Source organism: Phoca vitulina, unplaced genomic scaffold, assembly GCF_004348235.1.
Source record: "Phoca vitulina isolate PV1807 unplaced genomic scaffold, GSC_HSeal_1.0 scaffold38, whole genome shotgun sequence".
In the NCBI taxonomy this organism is placed as follows: Eukaryota; Metazoa; Chordata; class Mammalia; order Carnivora; family Phocidae; genus Phoca; species Phoca vitulina.
The window spans coordinates 1,929,787-1,947,358 of record NW_022589741.1 but is presented as its reverse complement, the minus strand read 5'-3'; the positions used below and the strand labels follow the sequence as shown (position 1 = coordinate 1,947,358).

The following is a 17,572-nucleotide window of genomic DNA, read 5'->3' as shown; positions in this document are numbered from 1 at the left end:
TTCCTCCAGCCTGGATATCAAGAAGCCTTGAAGTGTCAGGGTTTTCATGTTCTTCCTGAGGCTGAGGAGGCCTCCTCTAAACCTGTCAGTCAGGATGACAGGGGTTCACCAAAGACTTCTTGCAAGGGCAGTGAATTTCACATTAGGGTTGAGACTACTATGGTCAGCATTTGAATGCAGTAGATGGTGTGAGCTGGATCATGAACTCGACCCAGCCCCCTGGCCCACCATCCCCCCTCCCTGCCATGGGTACCGGATTCTTCTCTGCCCATAGACCGGGGCTTTGGATTTCAATGGTCTCATTTCTTCCCATAAGTATTCCATTAACATAGCGGGTACACAAAGCGTTGTGCAAAACGTGGCATCCAATTCAAATAAAATCAAAGGGGGATTGTGCAACTATTGGATTTATTTTATTTTATTTTTTGGATTTGTTTTAAAATAGAGCTTCCATAGCTAGAAATGAAGACTGCCGGCTGACCATTTTTGATGATAAAAACAATTGTTGCATCTTGGAGGGCTGTGAACTACATGACCCCTAATGTCCTTCCTAACTTAATGCTTTACATGAAAGGAAGACACATAATATACTACTTATATAGTATGTGTTTACTGTGTCTTCGAAAGAGGACTTTAATAGACGGCTCATCCTAAATGATACAGAGTTTCTTCTGGCTTCTCACATGTCAAGTGCAGAGAGAGCAGAGTACATGCAGTTTGGTGTCTGTCAAGGCTTGTGTATCATTTCATATAAAATAAGGTTTTCATTCACAGATGATTTATTTTAAATGCCAGTGATTTTCCCTGGAGGGAACTGATATTGGAAGAAGAAATAGCGTTTTGTGAATACATCTAGTATGAGATTACCTCCCTTTTCATTCTACCACTCTGTGGACTCTCTACCTTTTTGAAATATAAATACTACCTGAGATAATATCAGGGGACATATTATGAGAAGTGAACACTGGACTGCACTATCTTTTGGATCAGAATTCAGGCTGGGATAAATTTTGAAGTAGCACCTAGATTCGGGGTGAACGCATACCTCACTCCCACCCTGGACCAGGAGTACCGCTGCGTCTGGCTACCTTCCGCATGGACCCACCTGTTCCCTGTGCACATTGTAGGGGACATCCACTGACCCCTCCAGTAAGGTCAGTTGCCTCTGAAAACAAGATGATTTTCCTTCTCTTCTTCAACACTGATAGAATCGGGACAGAGATCAGTGGATAGTGGAAGGGTGCTCTAGAGGAGGGCACCACTCATGCTTTTGCCACTAGTGGATTTGGGGAAGAAAACAATGAGTGACCGGAAATCACTCTGGAAGTCTGCAGAGCTATTTAGAGGAGGTGTCTCATTTCTTAAAGCATGTGCTAGCGTGGAAAACAGCTTTGATGAGGCATTAGGAGATGCGGAGTCTCGTTCTGGCTTTCTCGTGAGTTAGACGTGTCCCCATTAGAAAAGTCGCCTGGGCACTTACTCCTGAGATAGTCATGGTTTGCTAAGTTATCCCGCAGTAACAGACAACAAGCCTGAAATTTCAGTGGCTTACAGAAGCCACGGTTGGCTTCCCAGTCATGTTACACGGAAGTTCCTAAGCCCCAGCCACAGTGCTCCGCGTAGCTTCTCCGTTTGGGAGTCGGGGCAGAAGGCTCAGCGCCATCGGGGATGCACAGCAGAGGGAAAAGAGTGATGGCCGAACCACACAATGTGTTTTAAAGTTTCTCCTCATCTTCAGTTGGTTAAAGGAAGCCACATGGCCAAGGCTGCCTTCAGGGGAGCAGGAAGTACACGCCTCCCATAAGGAGGGTAATGGGAGCATCCCTGAGAAGGTAGACGAGCAGCCCAGTGCCTAGAAGTTGAAGGCATTGGTCGGTGATTTGTAAAGTCTCCTTCGGCGCCACAATTACAAGTTATTATTTTGTAAGTTAGAAATGGCAATAGTTTGGACATAGAGATTTTTTTTAAGATTTTACTTATTTATTTGACAGAGAGAGCACACAAGCAGGGGGAGAAGCAGGTTCTCCACTGAGCAGGGGCTCGATCCCAGGACCCCCCGGGATCATGACCTGAGCCGAAGGCAGACGCTTCACCTACTGAGCCGCCAGGCGCCCCATGGACGTAGAGATGTTTTACCAAAAGATAGGAGACTGCATGAATTAGCGGTTTGCATATACATGCATAGTCTTTAAATTCCTTCAACTGTTTTAAAGCAAGTTCTTGCCCTTTTGAAATGTTTTGTTTGCTGATGTGAAGAATGCATGAATAACAGTCCTTTGAATGTGTGTAATGATTTAGAGTGGGCAAAATACTTACGCATACATCTGTTCCTCTGTCCCCTGGTCCTCACATGACCAAATTGACCATGTTTGGTTTGTTGACTCTGTTTTAACAATGTCTAGAACAGTGTCTAGCAAGTAGTAAGCACTCAGTAATTTCCTGGAGGGTGGGGTAGAACTCCTTTTGTAGGGAGACTATTGGAGTTAGTTAAGGGGCTGGAGGAGTGCATTCCATCCCCTAGGAAAAAGTCCAAGAAGACACATCCCTTTGCCCGATGGTTGCAGAAAAGACCAGTCAGGAAATCTCTGAGAAGATGCAAACTGTTATTTTTTCTAACGTATCTGTGCCCATACCCGGCTCACGTGGTGGCGGAGAGAGATTGAAATGAGATGAGGAATGTTAAAGCTTCTTGAAAATTTCAAAATCTCAATGCCCATTTTAGGTGAAGAAAAGCCAGGCCATTGTAGTCTGGATGGGCCGATCAGCGTTTTTTCCAAGAAAAGAAATGTGCAAATGTGTGAAGTCTAAGCCTTTCTATAACAGCTTTCCACATAATGATCTATGAAATATCCAGACCATCCCTTTGAGATAGGAATTACTGGTACCTCCATGTTCAGGTAAGAATACTGAGGCACAGAGAAACTAAGTACTAGGTGCAAGGACTCGTGCGGGTCAGTGGTGGAGTTGGGATAGGATCCAGACAGCCCAGCTCCGGAACTTGTAACATCTTTGCAGAAGTGTTAAATTAACGTGGCCGTCTTTCCAGCAGAAAGATAACATATTGGAAAGACCATACTAGTTTTGGGAAGAATGCAGTGAATGTCCGTGTGGGCTAGTTAGTTTCACATGAGTTAATCTAATTTAATCCTCAACTACCCTGTGGGGGATAAAAAGGGTAATTTTTTTCCCATTTTACAGATCAGGACTCCCAAGCATAGAGAGTTTACCTTTCCCAAGGTCACACAGCCAATGTTCCGTGTGGAATTCGATTCTGAGTGCTGTCTCCAAAGCCATGTTTTAAAAATGCTTTAGCACACTGAGTATGAAATCTCTTCTAACCAGCCAAAAATGCTGCAGTCCTTATTCGGCAAGGTGAATAGCAAAGGAGGCTCAGGACTCCCAGCTCTTCCTTTAAAGGCACGGGGTCTGCTTTTATTTTGTTTGTTCTTAGAGATCCTCTGATGAGAGCCACTGAGGCCCATTTGTATCCTGGCATCTTTAGGATCCCTGCTGGGTGGAGAGATAGCTCTCAGTAATCCCACAGATCAGCCCCTGCTGACTGACCTCGGGGGTCATCATAAAGTCCTGAAGGGATCCCCATCTGCCGAATCTTCTCATCAGGCAAACATTCTAACTTCTTTGAAGAAGAAAGGTAATTTTGTACCCTGCTGAGAAATGAGATAGAACTAAATTATATTTGAGAATGCCATTATCATTTTAGGGATTTGATTACCAAAATAAGGAAGGACCCCTAATTCTAAGGTTGCCTTAAAAGATTATGGACATTCCAGAAAGGGTTTCCAAACCAACAGCACTGAATTTCTTGGTTTCAATTTTTTCAACTGCCCTCATCTCTCAGAATAGTGAAACGTTGTTTACCGTGTATTTTCTAGGAACTCTGTTATGCTGCTTAAGATCACAGAATTCATGAGGATAAAACACTTTTTTCTCTTTTGTTGTTTTCATACACACGGAGAGGGAGGCATGTGAGCAGGGCGAGAGAGATGGGCTGCCTACAGGGCAGCGAGTGTAGCACACTGTCCAGAGACCTAGGCTCCAGGCACCGGATCGGCCGGTGATGGTGATGCTTGACCTTTAGGGAGCTTGGTTTCCTTGTATACAAAGCGCAGTCAGAAAGAAGGCTCCCTGAGAGCAGTGACCTTGATGTTCTTTTCTGTATCTCCAACACTTTGAACCATTAGTCAGAAATAGTGGACGTCTTTAAATGCCTGGTAAATGAATGATTAAATACCACACGCCCCCCCCCACCCCAAAATGCTCAGTGTGGCATCCACGACCCTCTGATCTGTCCCGTTCCCTCCTTTTCAGCCTCCTTTTCTGCCTGGTGCTTTGGGCACGTACTCTTAGTACGTCCAAGATCATGCCACTCTGCCACTTTCCCCTCTACCTGTCTGCTCCCCTGACTGTCAAAAGCCCTGATAATCATTTAGGGTCACCTCCAGGGCCACTTCTTCTGAGACCTTTCTCCAGTCCTCCAGATGGACTTCAAGCATTCCTTCCTGTGTAGACCTGCAGGACTTGGCTTATGGCCCTGATAGAGCGTTCATTCCTATAGGTCCTGTATTACTCGTTTATTTATTCCACAGATATCTATGAACACTCAACCACATGCCCGCCAGTACGCTAGGGCTTTGTATGAGTCACGTCATTTGCTCCTCACACAGTCCAGCAGCTGTTCATGCTTTCATTTAACTAGTACTTACTCGATGCACGTTAGTTAACAGATGCTGTCGCAGGGACTGCGGCTGAGCAGTGTAAGAGTTAGAAGTCCGCCAGACGACTTCACCTAACGGTAAGCCACTAAGAAAAAGTAAATAGCGTTCATGTAAGTTGCTGACGTGAAACGGAATGACGAGAGTAGGGAATTAGAATTAATCTAGACAATGGGTTCCTCCAGGCGGTTGGACGTCTTACCCATCTGTGCCTTGCCCAGGGCTTAGCACAGTGAGTTACACCTTGTGGTCATTCAAAAATCTTAGATAGTGAAGAGAACTTTGGACTTAGCGATCTTAGCATTCTTCCATCTCCAGACTGTGCTGCTGAGAGTTAAAGAAGTGGGTATAAGGTGTGTGAGATATGAGGTGTGCTAAAAAACATCCAGATGCAGGGACTACCTCAGCCAGTCTTCGGGCCTGAGCAGCAATGCCGTCAGCTCTGACTCTTCCCGGTCTGGTAGAGCGGCAGCAAGCGTTCACCCAACCCCTCGAGTATTTTCCCTTTGACTTTGGAATGCGTTGTTCTCTTAATTTTTTTGGCAGTAAAAATTACCTTTATAATTATATTTGGCTTAGATGAACACAGCAGTGAATTTGCATTCTCTAAGTACACAGCATGTGATAATACAAAAAAAAAAGTATAGCAAGAAGCCGAGGAGAGCCAATCTAGGATTAAAATTTTGCTGTGCAAAGCCTCGTGCTCTCACTCACGAGCATCACTGACGAATACTGCTAATGTAATCGCAGGCAAAAGTAAAAAATGCTGCTGGTAGCTGATCATAACCACAAGTACGAAGGAATCGTAAAGGCCCATAAACATGAATGGCTAGGACTCAAATTGCAGGATCTCTCGTTTAAACCCCCACGAGGAGAAGGCTGTGGGCTGTTGACTCCAGGGTCATGATGAAGTTAAGTGGACTGAATAGAGCTTCGGTTCCCTGGAGGTCTCTTTCCCCAGTTTAACCATGGAGCCTGGCCACCAGATTGAGTTTTTTCTTTGTGCAAAGCTTTCCCAGCCCTGATCAGAATGAATCCCACGACCTGTATTGTGGGATTCAGCACCAGCACGCTCAGCTAATGGGCCCAGACAGCAAGCCTGCTTTTGGGACCTGAAACCCGAGACCTGCTTTGATGAGCTGCTAGTTGCCTGAGGAGTGAAATGAGGAACTGCAAGGTCAAGAATGTGCTAATCTCACCTTTTGTCAAGAGTGATTTGCGGGGGCCTGGGTACACTTTTGTTTCAGACTTTACATTCACCAACCTGCTGGTTTAACCACAGAATTGTGCCCAGAAATCCCTTTACCGTCAGGCCAAGAAAAAGGTTGTGTTTTGAATTAACGGTTAGTTCATTTCCAGAGCTCTACAATATTCACGTGGCTATTAAATCGCTTACATTCCGGGTAGCTTGGAGTGCCAAATGATAATTACAATGGGCAGCGGCTCTGGTCCAGTGTAGGGCTGAGGTTGAAGGTGTCCAGGGAAAATGCGGCACCAAAACACAAAGCCACCTCCCTAGGCAATAGTCATGGTTTTTAAAGGAACGAACAGCTTTCTGAATGCTTTTGACTGACTTGTCCTGATTCTCCCCCAAGGTGTTCCTCTTCACTTTATAAACCTATCACTTGCCGGATGACGTTTCATGAGCCCTTTTCCCTGGCAGAATGACAAGTTGGGTTGACTCTGGCTTTGTCTCTTGGACTTCAAATGGTATTTTCTCCTTAAAGTTAGGTCTTAGAAGTTTTAATTAGCAGTGGGATCGTTTGAGTTCATAAAGGAAATGATTTTAGCGAAGGGATTTTGGTGACTTGGCCTTCATCTTCATAGTGTTCATAATTTTCAGGTTTTCTAATATTTGTTTTAATAAATATAACTAGCTTTTGGCCAGGATGGAGGTAATCCATTTATATAACGCCATCCGAATACAGAGAAACTCAGCAGTTTTTAGGAGTGTGCCTTTCAGCACAGTCATCCAATCAAAATGAAATGATTTGTTGAATTTTGAGTGTATTTCCTACCTCAGCAGTAGAAACCAAACAGAAAGCAAAGCGAATCCTCACTGTGTACCAGGAAGTATGCTAAGTGCAAGGAAATGAAAATGTGAATAATTTAGGTCAACACTTCTTCTTTTCATTTCAAACTTGTAATTTTTCTAAGGTAGCAAAATAAACTCCTCAGCCATCCATTTTGTCCTGGGAGTGCAAATATTTTTAAGATTAGCTTAGCAATATCAAAAGTACCATCTTTAATAATGTTCAGGCTACTGGTGAACCAAACCAAATGTTCTTTCTTGAAATGCATTTAAGAAATGTCTGAAAACCTGTACTTAGCACAAATCAAGGGTGTTTTTGTTTTGTTTTTTTGTCTTATACAAGGACTCTTTGTAAATGAAAGGATGAGCCCTGTAGCAGAGAGGAAAGAGCGTGGAGAGTCAGCCTCAAGTTCAGGTATCTGCAGAGCCTCTTGACGACCAGCTCGCTCCCATGGGCAGGTTCCTCAAGCATCGTCAAAGCTGCAGAAATGAGGAGGGGGGTGATGTACCGGAAGGGTTTCATGTAGTGCCTGGCATGTCATCTGCGCTCTGTGAAAGGCAGCTGTTGTTACAAAGTAATTAATCATAGAGTTTTTTCAACACTGAACAGCGTTGGGTTTATAAGAGCTATTAACAAAATTTCAACCTGCACACCTAGCTCTCCAGCAACACAGTGAAGACCTCTGGCAGTGCCTTTCTAGATGAAAATTAAATGTTCATTTATCACTTGGTCTGTATGAAGTGCAGTGAAAGCTACTAGCAGAGTTGTATTTTGCAGTTTGTAATTTTCTGTGCAGCCCCTCGCTAAGATGTCCTCGTTTGGCTAACACGGAGTTAATTGAATCAGCCTTCTTGCCCCTCCGTCTCTCCTCTCCGGAATCCTTGTGGTTTCCTCAGGCCATGGGCCACAAGCAGTAATGGCAGGTGGTTCATCTTTTTTCTGTCTCCCTAGACTTGCTCTCTCTGCCTGCAGACACATCTTGACCCTTCCGCAGCTCTGTGCTCTGGCCCTCTTGACGCCCTCTCTGGGTCAATGACCTCTTCTCTGCCTGCTGGAGGAACTTTCTTCCTTACGCCTTGGACTGGTGTTTGCTCTCATCTTTGCTCATCTGTTGTAACAACTTCCCAGACTAAGTTTGATCTAAAGAAATCAGAAACTGGGCGCCTGGGTGGCTCAGATGGTTAAGCGTCTGCCTTCGGCTCAGGTCATGATCCCAGGGTCCTGGAATCGAGTCCCACATCAGGCTCCCTGCTCCTTGGGAGCCTGCTTCTCCCTTTGCCTCTCTCTCTCTCTGTCTCTCATGAATAAATAAATAAAATCTTTAAAAAAAAAAAGAAATCAGAAACTATCAAGTATAAGAAGTTCCTTGTCTTATAAGAGAAAAAATGAACTTTTAAAAAATACTTTGACATTAGCATCAAGATTTCATGGGTGATTAGTTGATGAATCCTAGAAGATCTAAATTAAAACATTGTACTTTAGTGTCAATAATGGTTTAAAAAGTTGTGAAACTAACTCAGATTTCAGTGGAAATCTGCAAGTAGGTCTTATCTGTGGGGATATTTGCTATTAAAGGTATATTTATTTTACTAATATTTTATTTCCAATCATAGTTGACTGATGTCCAGCTTCTTAGAGCTCTGAGAATATATGTTACTTATTTCACAGGCAAATTCTCTACCTTTGAAAGGTGCTCTTTGATTCTTGTTAATTATTGATTCTGGAACTCTTGATATCCTTGTACCAAACGTTGTTGCCAATAAAAGCTGGCCTCCAGCCAAGGCCTTTCCCATATTCTTTGTTAAAGAACTGATTTGATGATGAGCATGTAATGAAATATACTTGTAAAGCCTTGGTTGGATCACAGCATTTGATGGAACTGAAGGGTTTTCAATTTTTGCTTTATTCAGTTCCCATAGACGTTGAGTCACTGATGTATCATTATTTGCATGTACATTGGTTGGACTACATATCAGAAGTTCATGTACTAGAGCATCAGAAGTCTTTGTTCTAAAGGATCTCCCCCATAGAGTGATCTCAGGGCACAGGCCTGCACGTCAGCATTATTTGCATTTTCCTCAGTAGGTCATGAACAAATGAAGACTCACTTAAGGGATAAATGATGACAGTGTGTTTGTTTGTTATTGTTTTATGAATCTCGACAAATCCCTCTGTTTCTTTAGCATTTCAAAATGAACACCTCTAAGCCTTCACTTAATCAAGAAGCACAGCTAGAATTAGGAGAGGACTTTATTATTTTATTATCTGCTTCTGAGGAACGAATAGAAAACATCAAACAGAAGCACAATTTTGAAAATTAAGGAAAACACTCTGACAAATGTTCTTCAAAACTTTCCCCCAATAAGTCATCCCCCAATAAGTTAACATTATTTTGGTTGAAAGCTTTTTAAAATCTCTAAGTAAGTGCATATGTTTTGTTTGAAGAGATGGAAGAGTACATCCCTCTGAGCAATGAACAGTTTATGGCTCATCTCCTCACACACTGCATAATCACCTCGGATAAAAATGAACAGCCCTCTTCCATGAGATCCAGAAACAGGTGGTATGACTAATCATCCTAAATGTTTGGAATGTTGGCCTGGCAACAGCTGTCTCCAAAGACTCAAAAGACAGTTGTCCCCAGCTCTACTCTTGAGGCTCAGGAGAGGGATTCATTTGGATATCCATTGCAGGCATTCGGTGACTGAACACGTATAAGCTTGCCTGGGAAGGGGGATGAGTGGATTATTCACTTGTTAGCATGTAATATCCTCCCTCCCTCTGGAATGGCCCCAAAGTGACTGATGGCAAGGAAGGGTTATCTGGCCATATCCTGTCTGAAAATGAAATCCCCAATCATGTCTGTCTTTAATAGTGAAGATTATTATTGAGAATATTCATTACCTGTAGGGTATTGTATCCGCAGCTCAATTTGCTCTCAGTTCATTGTCCTCATACAGAGGCAGACACACGCCTACCGGACACTGAGCTGATGGCTACCTGCATATTTTTGTGGTTGTTTTTAAAACATCAAAAGTGTGTGTTGAATTAGCCATGGTTTTAGGTCGAGTCAAATGTGATGATTCTAGAACCATTCTTTATTGTCCCATCTTTGAACAATTCTCTCTAGTAATCGGTGAGAATTACTTCTACAAAAACGCTTTTATGTTCCACCAGGGAGTACGTAGGTGCCACTATTCAATCTATAACAATATAACATAAGGCTTTAGGCGTAGGTGCTCACGCGCTCCAGTCCATTTCTCTCCTCCATTTTTGTTTTAGAAATCATAGGGTTTCACTCATGTGTGGGACATAAGGAATAGCGTGGAGGACCACAGGGGAAGGGAGGGAAAACCTGAATGGGGAGAAATCAGAGAGGGAGACGAACCATGAGAGACTCTTAACTCTAGGAAACAAACTGAGGGTTACAGAGGGGAGGTGGTGGGGGGCAGGGGTAGCCAGGTGATGGGCATTAAGGAGAGCACGTGATGTGATGAGCACTGGGTGTTACACGCAACTAATGAATCGTTGAACACTGCATCCAAAACTAATGATGTACTATATGCTGGCTAGCTGAACATAATAAAAAAAAAGAAATTTATCAATTTCTTATTAAAACTTGATATGTATTATAAAAAATTGAGGACATAAAAATAGACAAAGGAAAGAAAATAAAAGCATGAGTCATTCGGTATCAACAATGTCAATATTGTTGTGAATATATTTTCAGTCTTGCTTCAATCAGATATCTGTACATTTTTCTAGTAGAATTAGGTGATATGAAACATACTCTTATAACCTTTTCATGTATAAGAGTTTGTTTTATTTTAAGGATGTTAACTGTTTATTATATCTGTTACAAGTATATTTGTGCATTTATCTTTATGCTTTTAATTTTGTTTTTGGTATTTTTTTGGATTTATGCAACATTTAGTAGGTGTGAGAGGTATCGAATTTTATGCTTCTTGACTTTAGCATGAGTGCTTAAGGTACTATTTCTCCCACATTTCGATGATACAAATATCTATGTATGTTTTCATATACTTTAAGATGTTCTTTTTCCATACCTCCCCAACTTCCTAGTGAATGACTTTTCTCTCACACAAATCAAACTTCCAGAGCTAAGCTATTTAAAAAAGCACAGATCTCAGGATCACATCTATGTTTTCAAAATTACTCCAGATAGAGTGTAAGGGAGTGGGTTTCATTTCAAAATGCCAAATAATGAGTTTCGCTGCCAGTATATGATTATGAAGAATTATAACGTGAGGATATAAACTGAGAATAAATTATTTTTAATGATGTAAATGAATTCTTATTAGATTAAGGCAGTGCCGATGCAGATGCCTGTAATTATAGGATGATGTGTGCCATTATTCAGTGGGTTGGAAACCACGTAACCTAGAGAGAACAGTAGCTTCTTGGACCCCAGTCCTGACTCCAGTCATAATTAGTTCAGAGATGCTGGACAGTGCCTCTGGTCTCTGCACTGCAGCGTGCTCTTCTCTCAAGGGATGGCTTGGACCCCTAGATATGACCTTAGTAAGTCACCCATAGCACCAAAGTGCAGTCCCTGCAGGGACCGAGGGAACAAAGTAGCCAGAACAGCAGCTTCTCTCTTTTAGGATGAAACAGGCTGCAGTGTAGGAGCAGGAGGTAAGGAAATGAAGCACTGAGTTAGTACTTACTTCTTGGAGCTCACACATAGTCCTCTCTCCTCGGAAGAATGGGACATGGCATTTAAAGCACTTGTTGGAGTTTGTTGTAACAAAAAAGAGAAATGGGGTTTTGTAATCTGTTTCAATACATTTGAAATGATTATTCACTGTTCTATTTTAGCATTTAAGTCATGCTAAGGGCACTGCTCTGCAAAGAGCACCCACAATAGCGGAGTTTGTCTTTCATTAGCCTGGAGCTTGAAAAAGCAAGCTGTCTACCCAGGATGATTCTAAAACCATGTAGCAAACAGTCTGACACGGGCACCGACTGATCAGAGTAGGCGTTGGCTCTGAACCACTGCTTTGCCTGTACGGGGGAAGTGGGTGAACCTTATCCCTGATAATGCTCACTGGACCAGTGGAATTGGAGTGTGTCTCCAAAAGTCTGGTAAGAATTTGGGATAGAAGACAGAAGAAATAAACAAGCTCCCTGCCATTCTACAGCATTTATTCTAGTTGGGGAAAGAGATCACGAACAGTAAAACAAATAGAAAATCATTTCAGATAATCATAAATGCTTTAAAGAAAATTAAGCAAATTAAGTGGAGAGGGTGGCCAAGAGTAGGGGTATTTTAAATGAAGTGTTCAAGGAGGGGTTCCCTACTGATGCGGTGTTTGAGCATAGAACTAAATGATGAGGAGCCGATCACTGGAACGTTTGGAGGAAGTGCATCATGGGCATAGGGAGCAGCACCAGACTTGAAGGGGAGACGCCTGGAGTGTTATTGGAAAGACTGTAAGAAGGCCAGAGTAGTGGGAATGCAGTTTCTGAGAAAGATAAACATCAAATCAGAGAGACGCTGGGGAGGAAACAAGCATGTGTCAGATCACATAAGACCAGATTCTAAGTGCAATGGAAAGCTATCAGAAGGATTTAAGCAGAAGACCGAAGTGATCTGATTTACACTTAAAAAGATACCAATAGAAAACAGTAGCCCAAAAATACACCCATGCATATACAGTTAACTAATATTTTACAAAGGAGCCAAGAATACTTAATGGGGAAAGATATTCTGTTCAATAAACAGTGCTGGGAAAATTAGATATTCACATATAAAAGAATGAAATTGGACGCGTATCTTAATACCACTCACAAACACTAACTCGATATAGAGTCGACTTCAATGTAAGACATGAAACTGTAAAACTCCTAGAAGAAAACAAAGGGGAAAATCCCCTAAACATTGGTTTTGATAATGATTTTTTTGGATATGGCATCAAAAGCAAAGGCAATAACTAAGCAGTGGGACTATGTCAAAGTATAAAAGCTTCTACACAGCAAAAGAAACAGCAGAATGAAAAGGCAACCTAGGGAATGGGAGAAAATATTTGCAAACCACATATCTGAAAAGAGATTAACATCCAAAATATATAAGGAACCCATACAATTCAATAGCAAAAAAACCCCAAATAATCTGATTTAAAAATTGGCAGAGGACCTATTTTTTTTTTCAAAGAAGACATATAAATGCTCAACAGGTACGTGAAAAGATGCTCAACATTACTAATCAGCAGGGAAACACAAATCATAAGCACAATGAGAAATCACCTTACACCTATTACAATGACTAGTATCAAAAAGAGAAGAGATAACAAGTGTTGGCAAGGGAGTTGGGAAGAGGGAACATTATTAATGCATTGTTGATGGGAATGTAGATGAGTATAGCCACTGTAGAAAACAGCATGGAGTTTACTCAAGAAATTAAAAAACTATCATACAATCCAGCAATCCCACTTCTGGTTATATAACTGAAAGAAACTAAGTCACTGTATTGAGGACATCAGCACCCCCACATTCACTGCAGTGTATTCACCATAGCCAAGACATGGAAACAACCTAAGTGTTCATTGGCAGAAGAACGGATAAAGAAATGTGAGAGATGTATATTCAGCTTTGAGAAAGAAGGAAATCCTGCATTTGTGACAACATGGATGGACCTTGAGGACATTAGACATTATACTACGTAAAATAAGTCAGAAAAAGACAAAACCTATATCTCACCTATAGTATGTGTACTTTATGAAAGAAGGGGGGATGAAGTCAAACTCACAGAAACACGGTAGTATGGTAATTGCCAGGGACAAGAAAATAGGAAAATGGGGAGTTGTTGGTCAAAGGGTACAAACTTCCAGTTATAAGATCACAAAGTTCTGGGGATCTAATGCACAGCACAGTGACTATAATTAGCAGTGTTGTATTATATACTTGAAAGTTGCTAAGAAAGAGTAATTCTCAAATATTCTCACCACACACACATACACACAATTGTAATTATGTGATCGATATGTTAACCGACCTTATTTGGTAACCACTCAGCAATTTACACATGTATCAGATTATCATGTTGTACACCTTAAATCTGTACAATGTTATATGTCGGTGGTTTTTTGTAAAGCCAGAAAAGACAAGAGCGTCTCGGCTGCCATGTGAAGCGTGGACTCTGGATACAGTAGCAGCATTTAGAATCTAGTGGCTGGGAGGCCCACCAGTATCTCGTACTGGTGAGATTATGGTGGACGGAGATGAGAAATTCATGCCAAGGATAGCGTTAGAAAGCAAATGGCTATGTTCCTTCCGATGCCAAGTTTGTCCTTTCGGGTCTAAATTCTGTACTTCCTTCTTAGAAGGGGTAATTTTCCCTTTTTTAAAGCTCATTATAAATGTGTCATTTATAAATAATGGCAAATTTTGAAATAACCTAAAGGAAGGTTGGGTTTTTTAAAAAAGTCTAATACTCATGCTGCTAAGAGAAGATGAATTTACTTTTTATCTGGAACTTAATGAAATCCTCTGTCCTTGGTGCCTATTAAAGTTTCTAACCAGACAGTGAAGAAATGAAAAGTTCTTTGTGCAACACTTGTCTGGGTGCATGGGCATGAAGGCCCTTTATGCTTAAAAATGCTTAACAAAACATTTTTACCATATATCTATGCAAGAAAATAAAGTAAATTGAAGTCACAGAATTTAGTAAGTGTAGATGTAAAATCTAAATTGCTAAGAATACTTCAAAGGATACCCTTGTAGAACCTTCCACCAGTACTCTGCTTTATGTCTTTCCTGCTATACTTTTAACTTTCTTCTGGACCCTGTTTCATTCAAGCCAGCTACAATGATATGAAAGACCACCACACAGCACCTCCTTAGAAGTGTGCACTGGTGGTCCTGCTTTGCATGAACTTGGCTACATGATAAAGGAGCACATTATTTATGTCTCTGAGAATTGGTTTTCTAATCATTAAAATGAAGAGATTGCATGAGATAATACTAAAATTCTTTCCAGTTCCAAGATTTTAAGATTGTCCCTTTTCTGATTTTCACACATGATCAACATAATCCATCACTTGCTTCATTACCATTATTGTGCTGATGATTCTAGGATCTATATCCCAAGTGCAGGTCTCTCTCATGCGGGCCACTCCCATATAGCCAATGGCGTCCTGGACATCACTAGCTGGATATTGTGTGGGCACCTCAAACACGCTGTACCCAACTTGACTCATTAATTTTCCCCAATAACTTCTTTTCCAGTATATGTTCCTCACATTCGTCTGACATCTATCTTTCTTTGAGTCTTCTACCCCACCTTTCTTGCAAGTAGCCATCTACTTACTCATCTACTTACCTGAGTCTACAATACTCAGCTCAAGAGTCACATACTTGTGTGAAATTTTTCCAAGCCCACTTCCTCTCAGGTAAATTTTCTACTGCCTTCCTTAATGTCTCTATTAAACTAGTACTACAGCACACACATAAGTTTATAGCAGGAGCTCTTTACCTGGTTATAAATGTTTACATTTTGAACTCCTTGAGGGGAGGTATAGTTTCTCAGTTCCTCATGATTCTACCCTAAGCTTAGAATGTATCCCATAGTTGGTGATGAGCAAATATTGAATTGAATGAGTGAAAATGAAAATTCTATGATGTGAGGATTGCTCAGGTTATTATCGTCCCTGGCATATGTCCTCCCACCAGTAGTTCCTTCACAACATGGAGAAGCCATTGGCTCTCTTGCCCAGTTTCACCTGTTCACCTGCTTATGAAGACTCATATCAATACCAACCTTCATTTGTTTGCACCCATCCTTTTGCTGTGGGAATTCATCTTTCAGAGTGCAGAGACCAATTTTCTCTTTCTTTTTTATCTTTCCTGAGGTAGAGACAAGAATAATGATCCCTTGCCAGTTTTTAATAGATGTTCATTCATTGAACCTCACATTTGACTTAGTTCTTTCTTGGTAAACAACTAAATTTTTTTTAACACAGACATTTATATATAATCCAGTCTCATCATGAGCAATTAACAAATGCACTTGCAGCTCCTCAAAATGTTAATGAAATTTAGACCTGATACTTAGCTTCATTCAGTGAGTATACTTGGGTAAATAAGTTGCCAGATTTGAGTATCTGAATTTTTCTCAGCATCATCTTAAAATACACCCTACTATCTGGCCTGGCTAGAAGACCTTAACCAAGTTGATTGACATTAGCAGGGTCAAGAAACCATCTGTGACATGTAAAAATGGTAGAATCAGCTCTTCTTCCCATTATGTTTTTTAAAGTTACTGGTGCTAGAGTAATTAACAAGAAAGTCACACAAATTGGAGACACATTTTCCTTTTAAGAGAAGTTCCTTTCTCTGAGATCCATTGCTATCACAAATCCTTCAAGGCTTCTCTGAGATAATTTTCTCGGGTCTGCCTTTTATCTTGTTCTTTGGGGAATACTTTGTCACTCCACGGCCATGTCCTTCCCCCTGCCATTCTTCCTGGTGTTTCCTGACAGAGTCAGGAATAGCCCTTTGCTGGTGAATTTATCTTTGAAAAGATCACTGATATTATAGACCAGCTCAAGAGGCAGGACTGAACATGATACAGAACCTAGTTCAAACCAAATGAACATCAATGCGGATAATGGCTATTATTACTCTTTATTAAGGACCTTATTAACTGCTAGTTATAATTATATAATTAGTGCATTCAGTTCTCAAAGCTACCCTCTAATTTAAGCATCCCATACCATCCCATACAGATGAGGAAGAGAAGGATTGCAGAGGCTAGGTTGCCTGAGGTCATGCAGCTGGCAGATGACCAACTTAAAATTTGAACTCTTGTCTGCACATTTTCCATTTCACCAGTACTTAAGAGTAAATGTGAATATATCCCTTATGTCCATAAATGTCCGTGTCTTGAATGAGAAGGGGTCTTGAGGAGAGGTGCTGAAGACAAATGGTGAACTGTCCGGCAAGAATGTAGCCCTTATATCTGTTGTCATTTAGTTGAAAGACGATTCTGAGGGCTGAGATATTGAAACTGTGCACGTAATGAATTGCACAGAGGTTTGATTGACTCACGTGGATGTTTCTTGCCTTCTAGGAAGATTTCCAACCCGCAGCAGACTCAGAGACCAACTGGGAGTCAGTCACAAGCTCTATCTCAGTAAGTAATTTGTTTTTCTGTTGCCAGTGAAAAAAGCTGATGGAGAAACGAAGGTCAACCCCAGAACAGCGTCAGCTGCATGAAGGACCTAGGGCTTCACCAAAAGCCACGTTGCAATCATGATGTGTCCTTCCATTTCATTTATGGTTTCAGCGGGCTGTGTCGCATGCCCTTTTCCCCCTCTCTTCAAAAAGGCTCTCAGGAAATGCCAGTACCCATGTAGGAACACGGGCTAGACAATGACTTCAGTATTTATCAGTTTCAAAGTAGAATGTTCCAACTAGACGACTGTCCAGACATATCAAACGTATCAAACTGGTCCATGGCCCAAGCTCAAGTGGGGTATTTTGAAATAGTGTTTTGAGTATTCCAGGGAAAGCTGTTAACCTTTGTGTTTTCAAGGATCGTTTCAGATGTGAAAAATCCTGGTGTTTACAATAAGATAACTTAAGTGCAAACCAGGCGTGTGTTCTATTTGACTTAGAAACAAAACATAACTCACCCTGAAACTGTAAAATGGCTCATGCCCCCCATTTTTTTCCTCCAAATTTAGTCATTTCTCGGTATTCTACTTCTCTTTGTTCAGAAAGAACAGACCTTGCTTTCACCAATCCTATGAGTAGCACGTATGTAGCAATAAAATACAAGATAAT

The 17,572-nt window shown here is 41.3% G+C and overlaps 1 protein-coding gene across 2 annotated transcripts in view; it reads left to right on the top strand.

Annotated features, from left to right (window-relative positions):
• PDGFD (platelet derived growth factor D) overlaps positions 1-17,572 on the top strand; it is a 224,662-nt gene that overhangs the window by 176,829 nt on the left and 30,261 nt on the right. For both annotated transcript variants that reach the window (XM_032428108.1, XM_032428107.1), the window contains exon 4: positions 16,857-16,919. In XM_032428108.1, the coding sequence (XP_032283999.1) occupies positions 16,857-16,919 (63 nt within the window). The remainder of the gene's footprint in view (positions 1-16,856; positions 16,920-17,572) is intronic.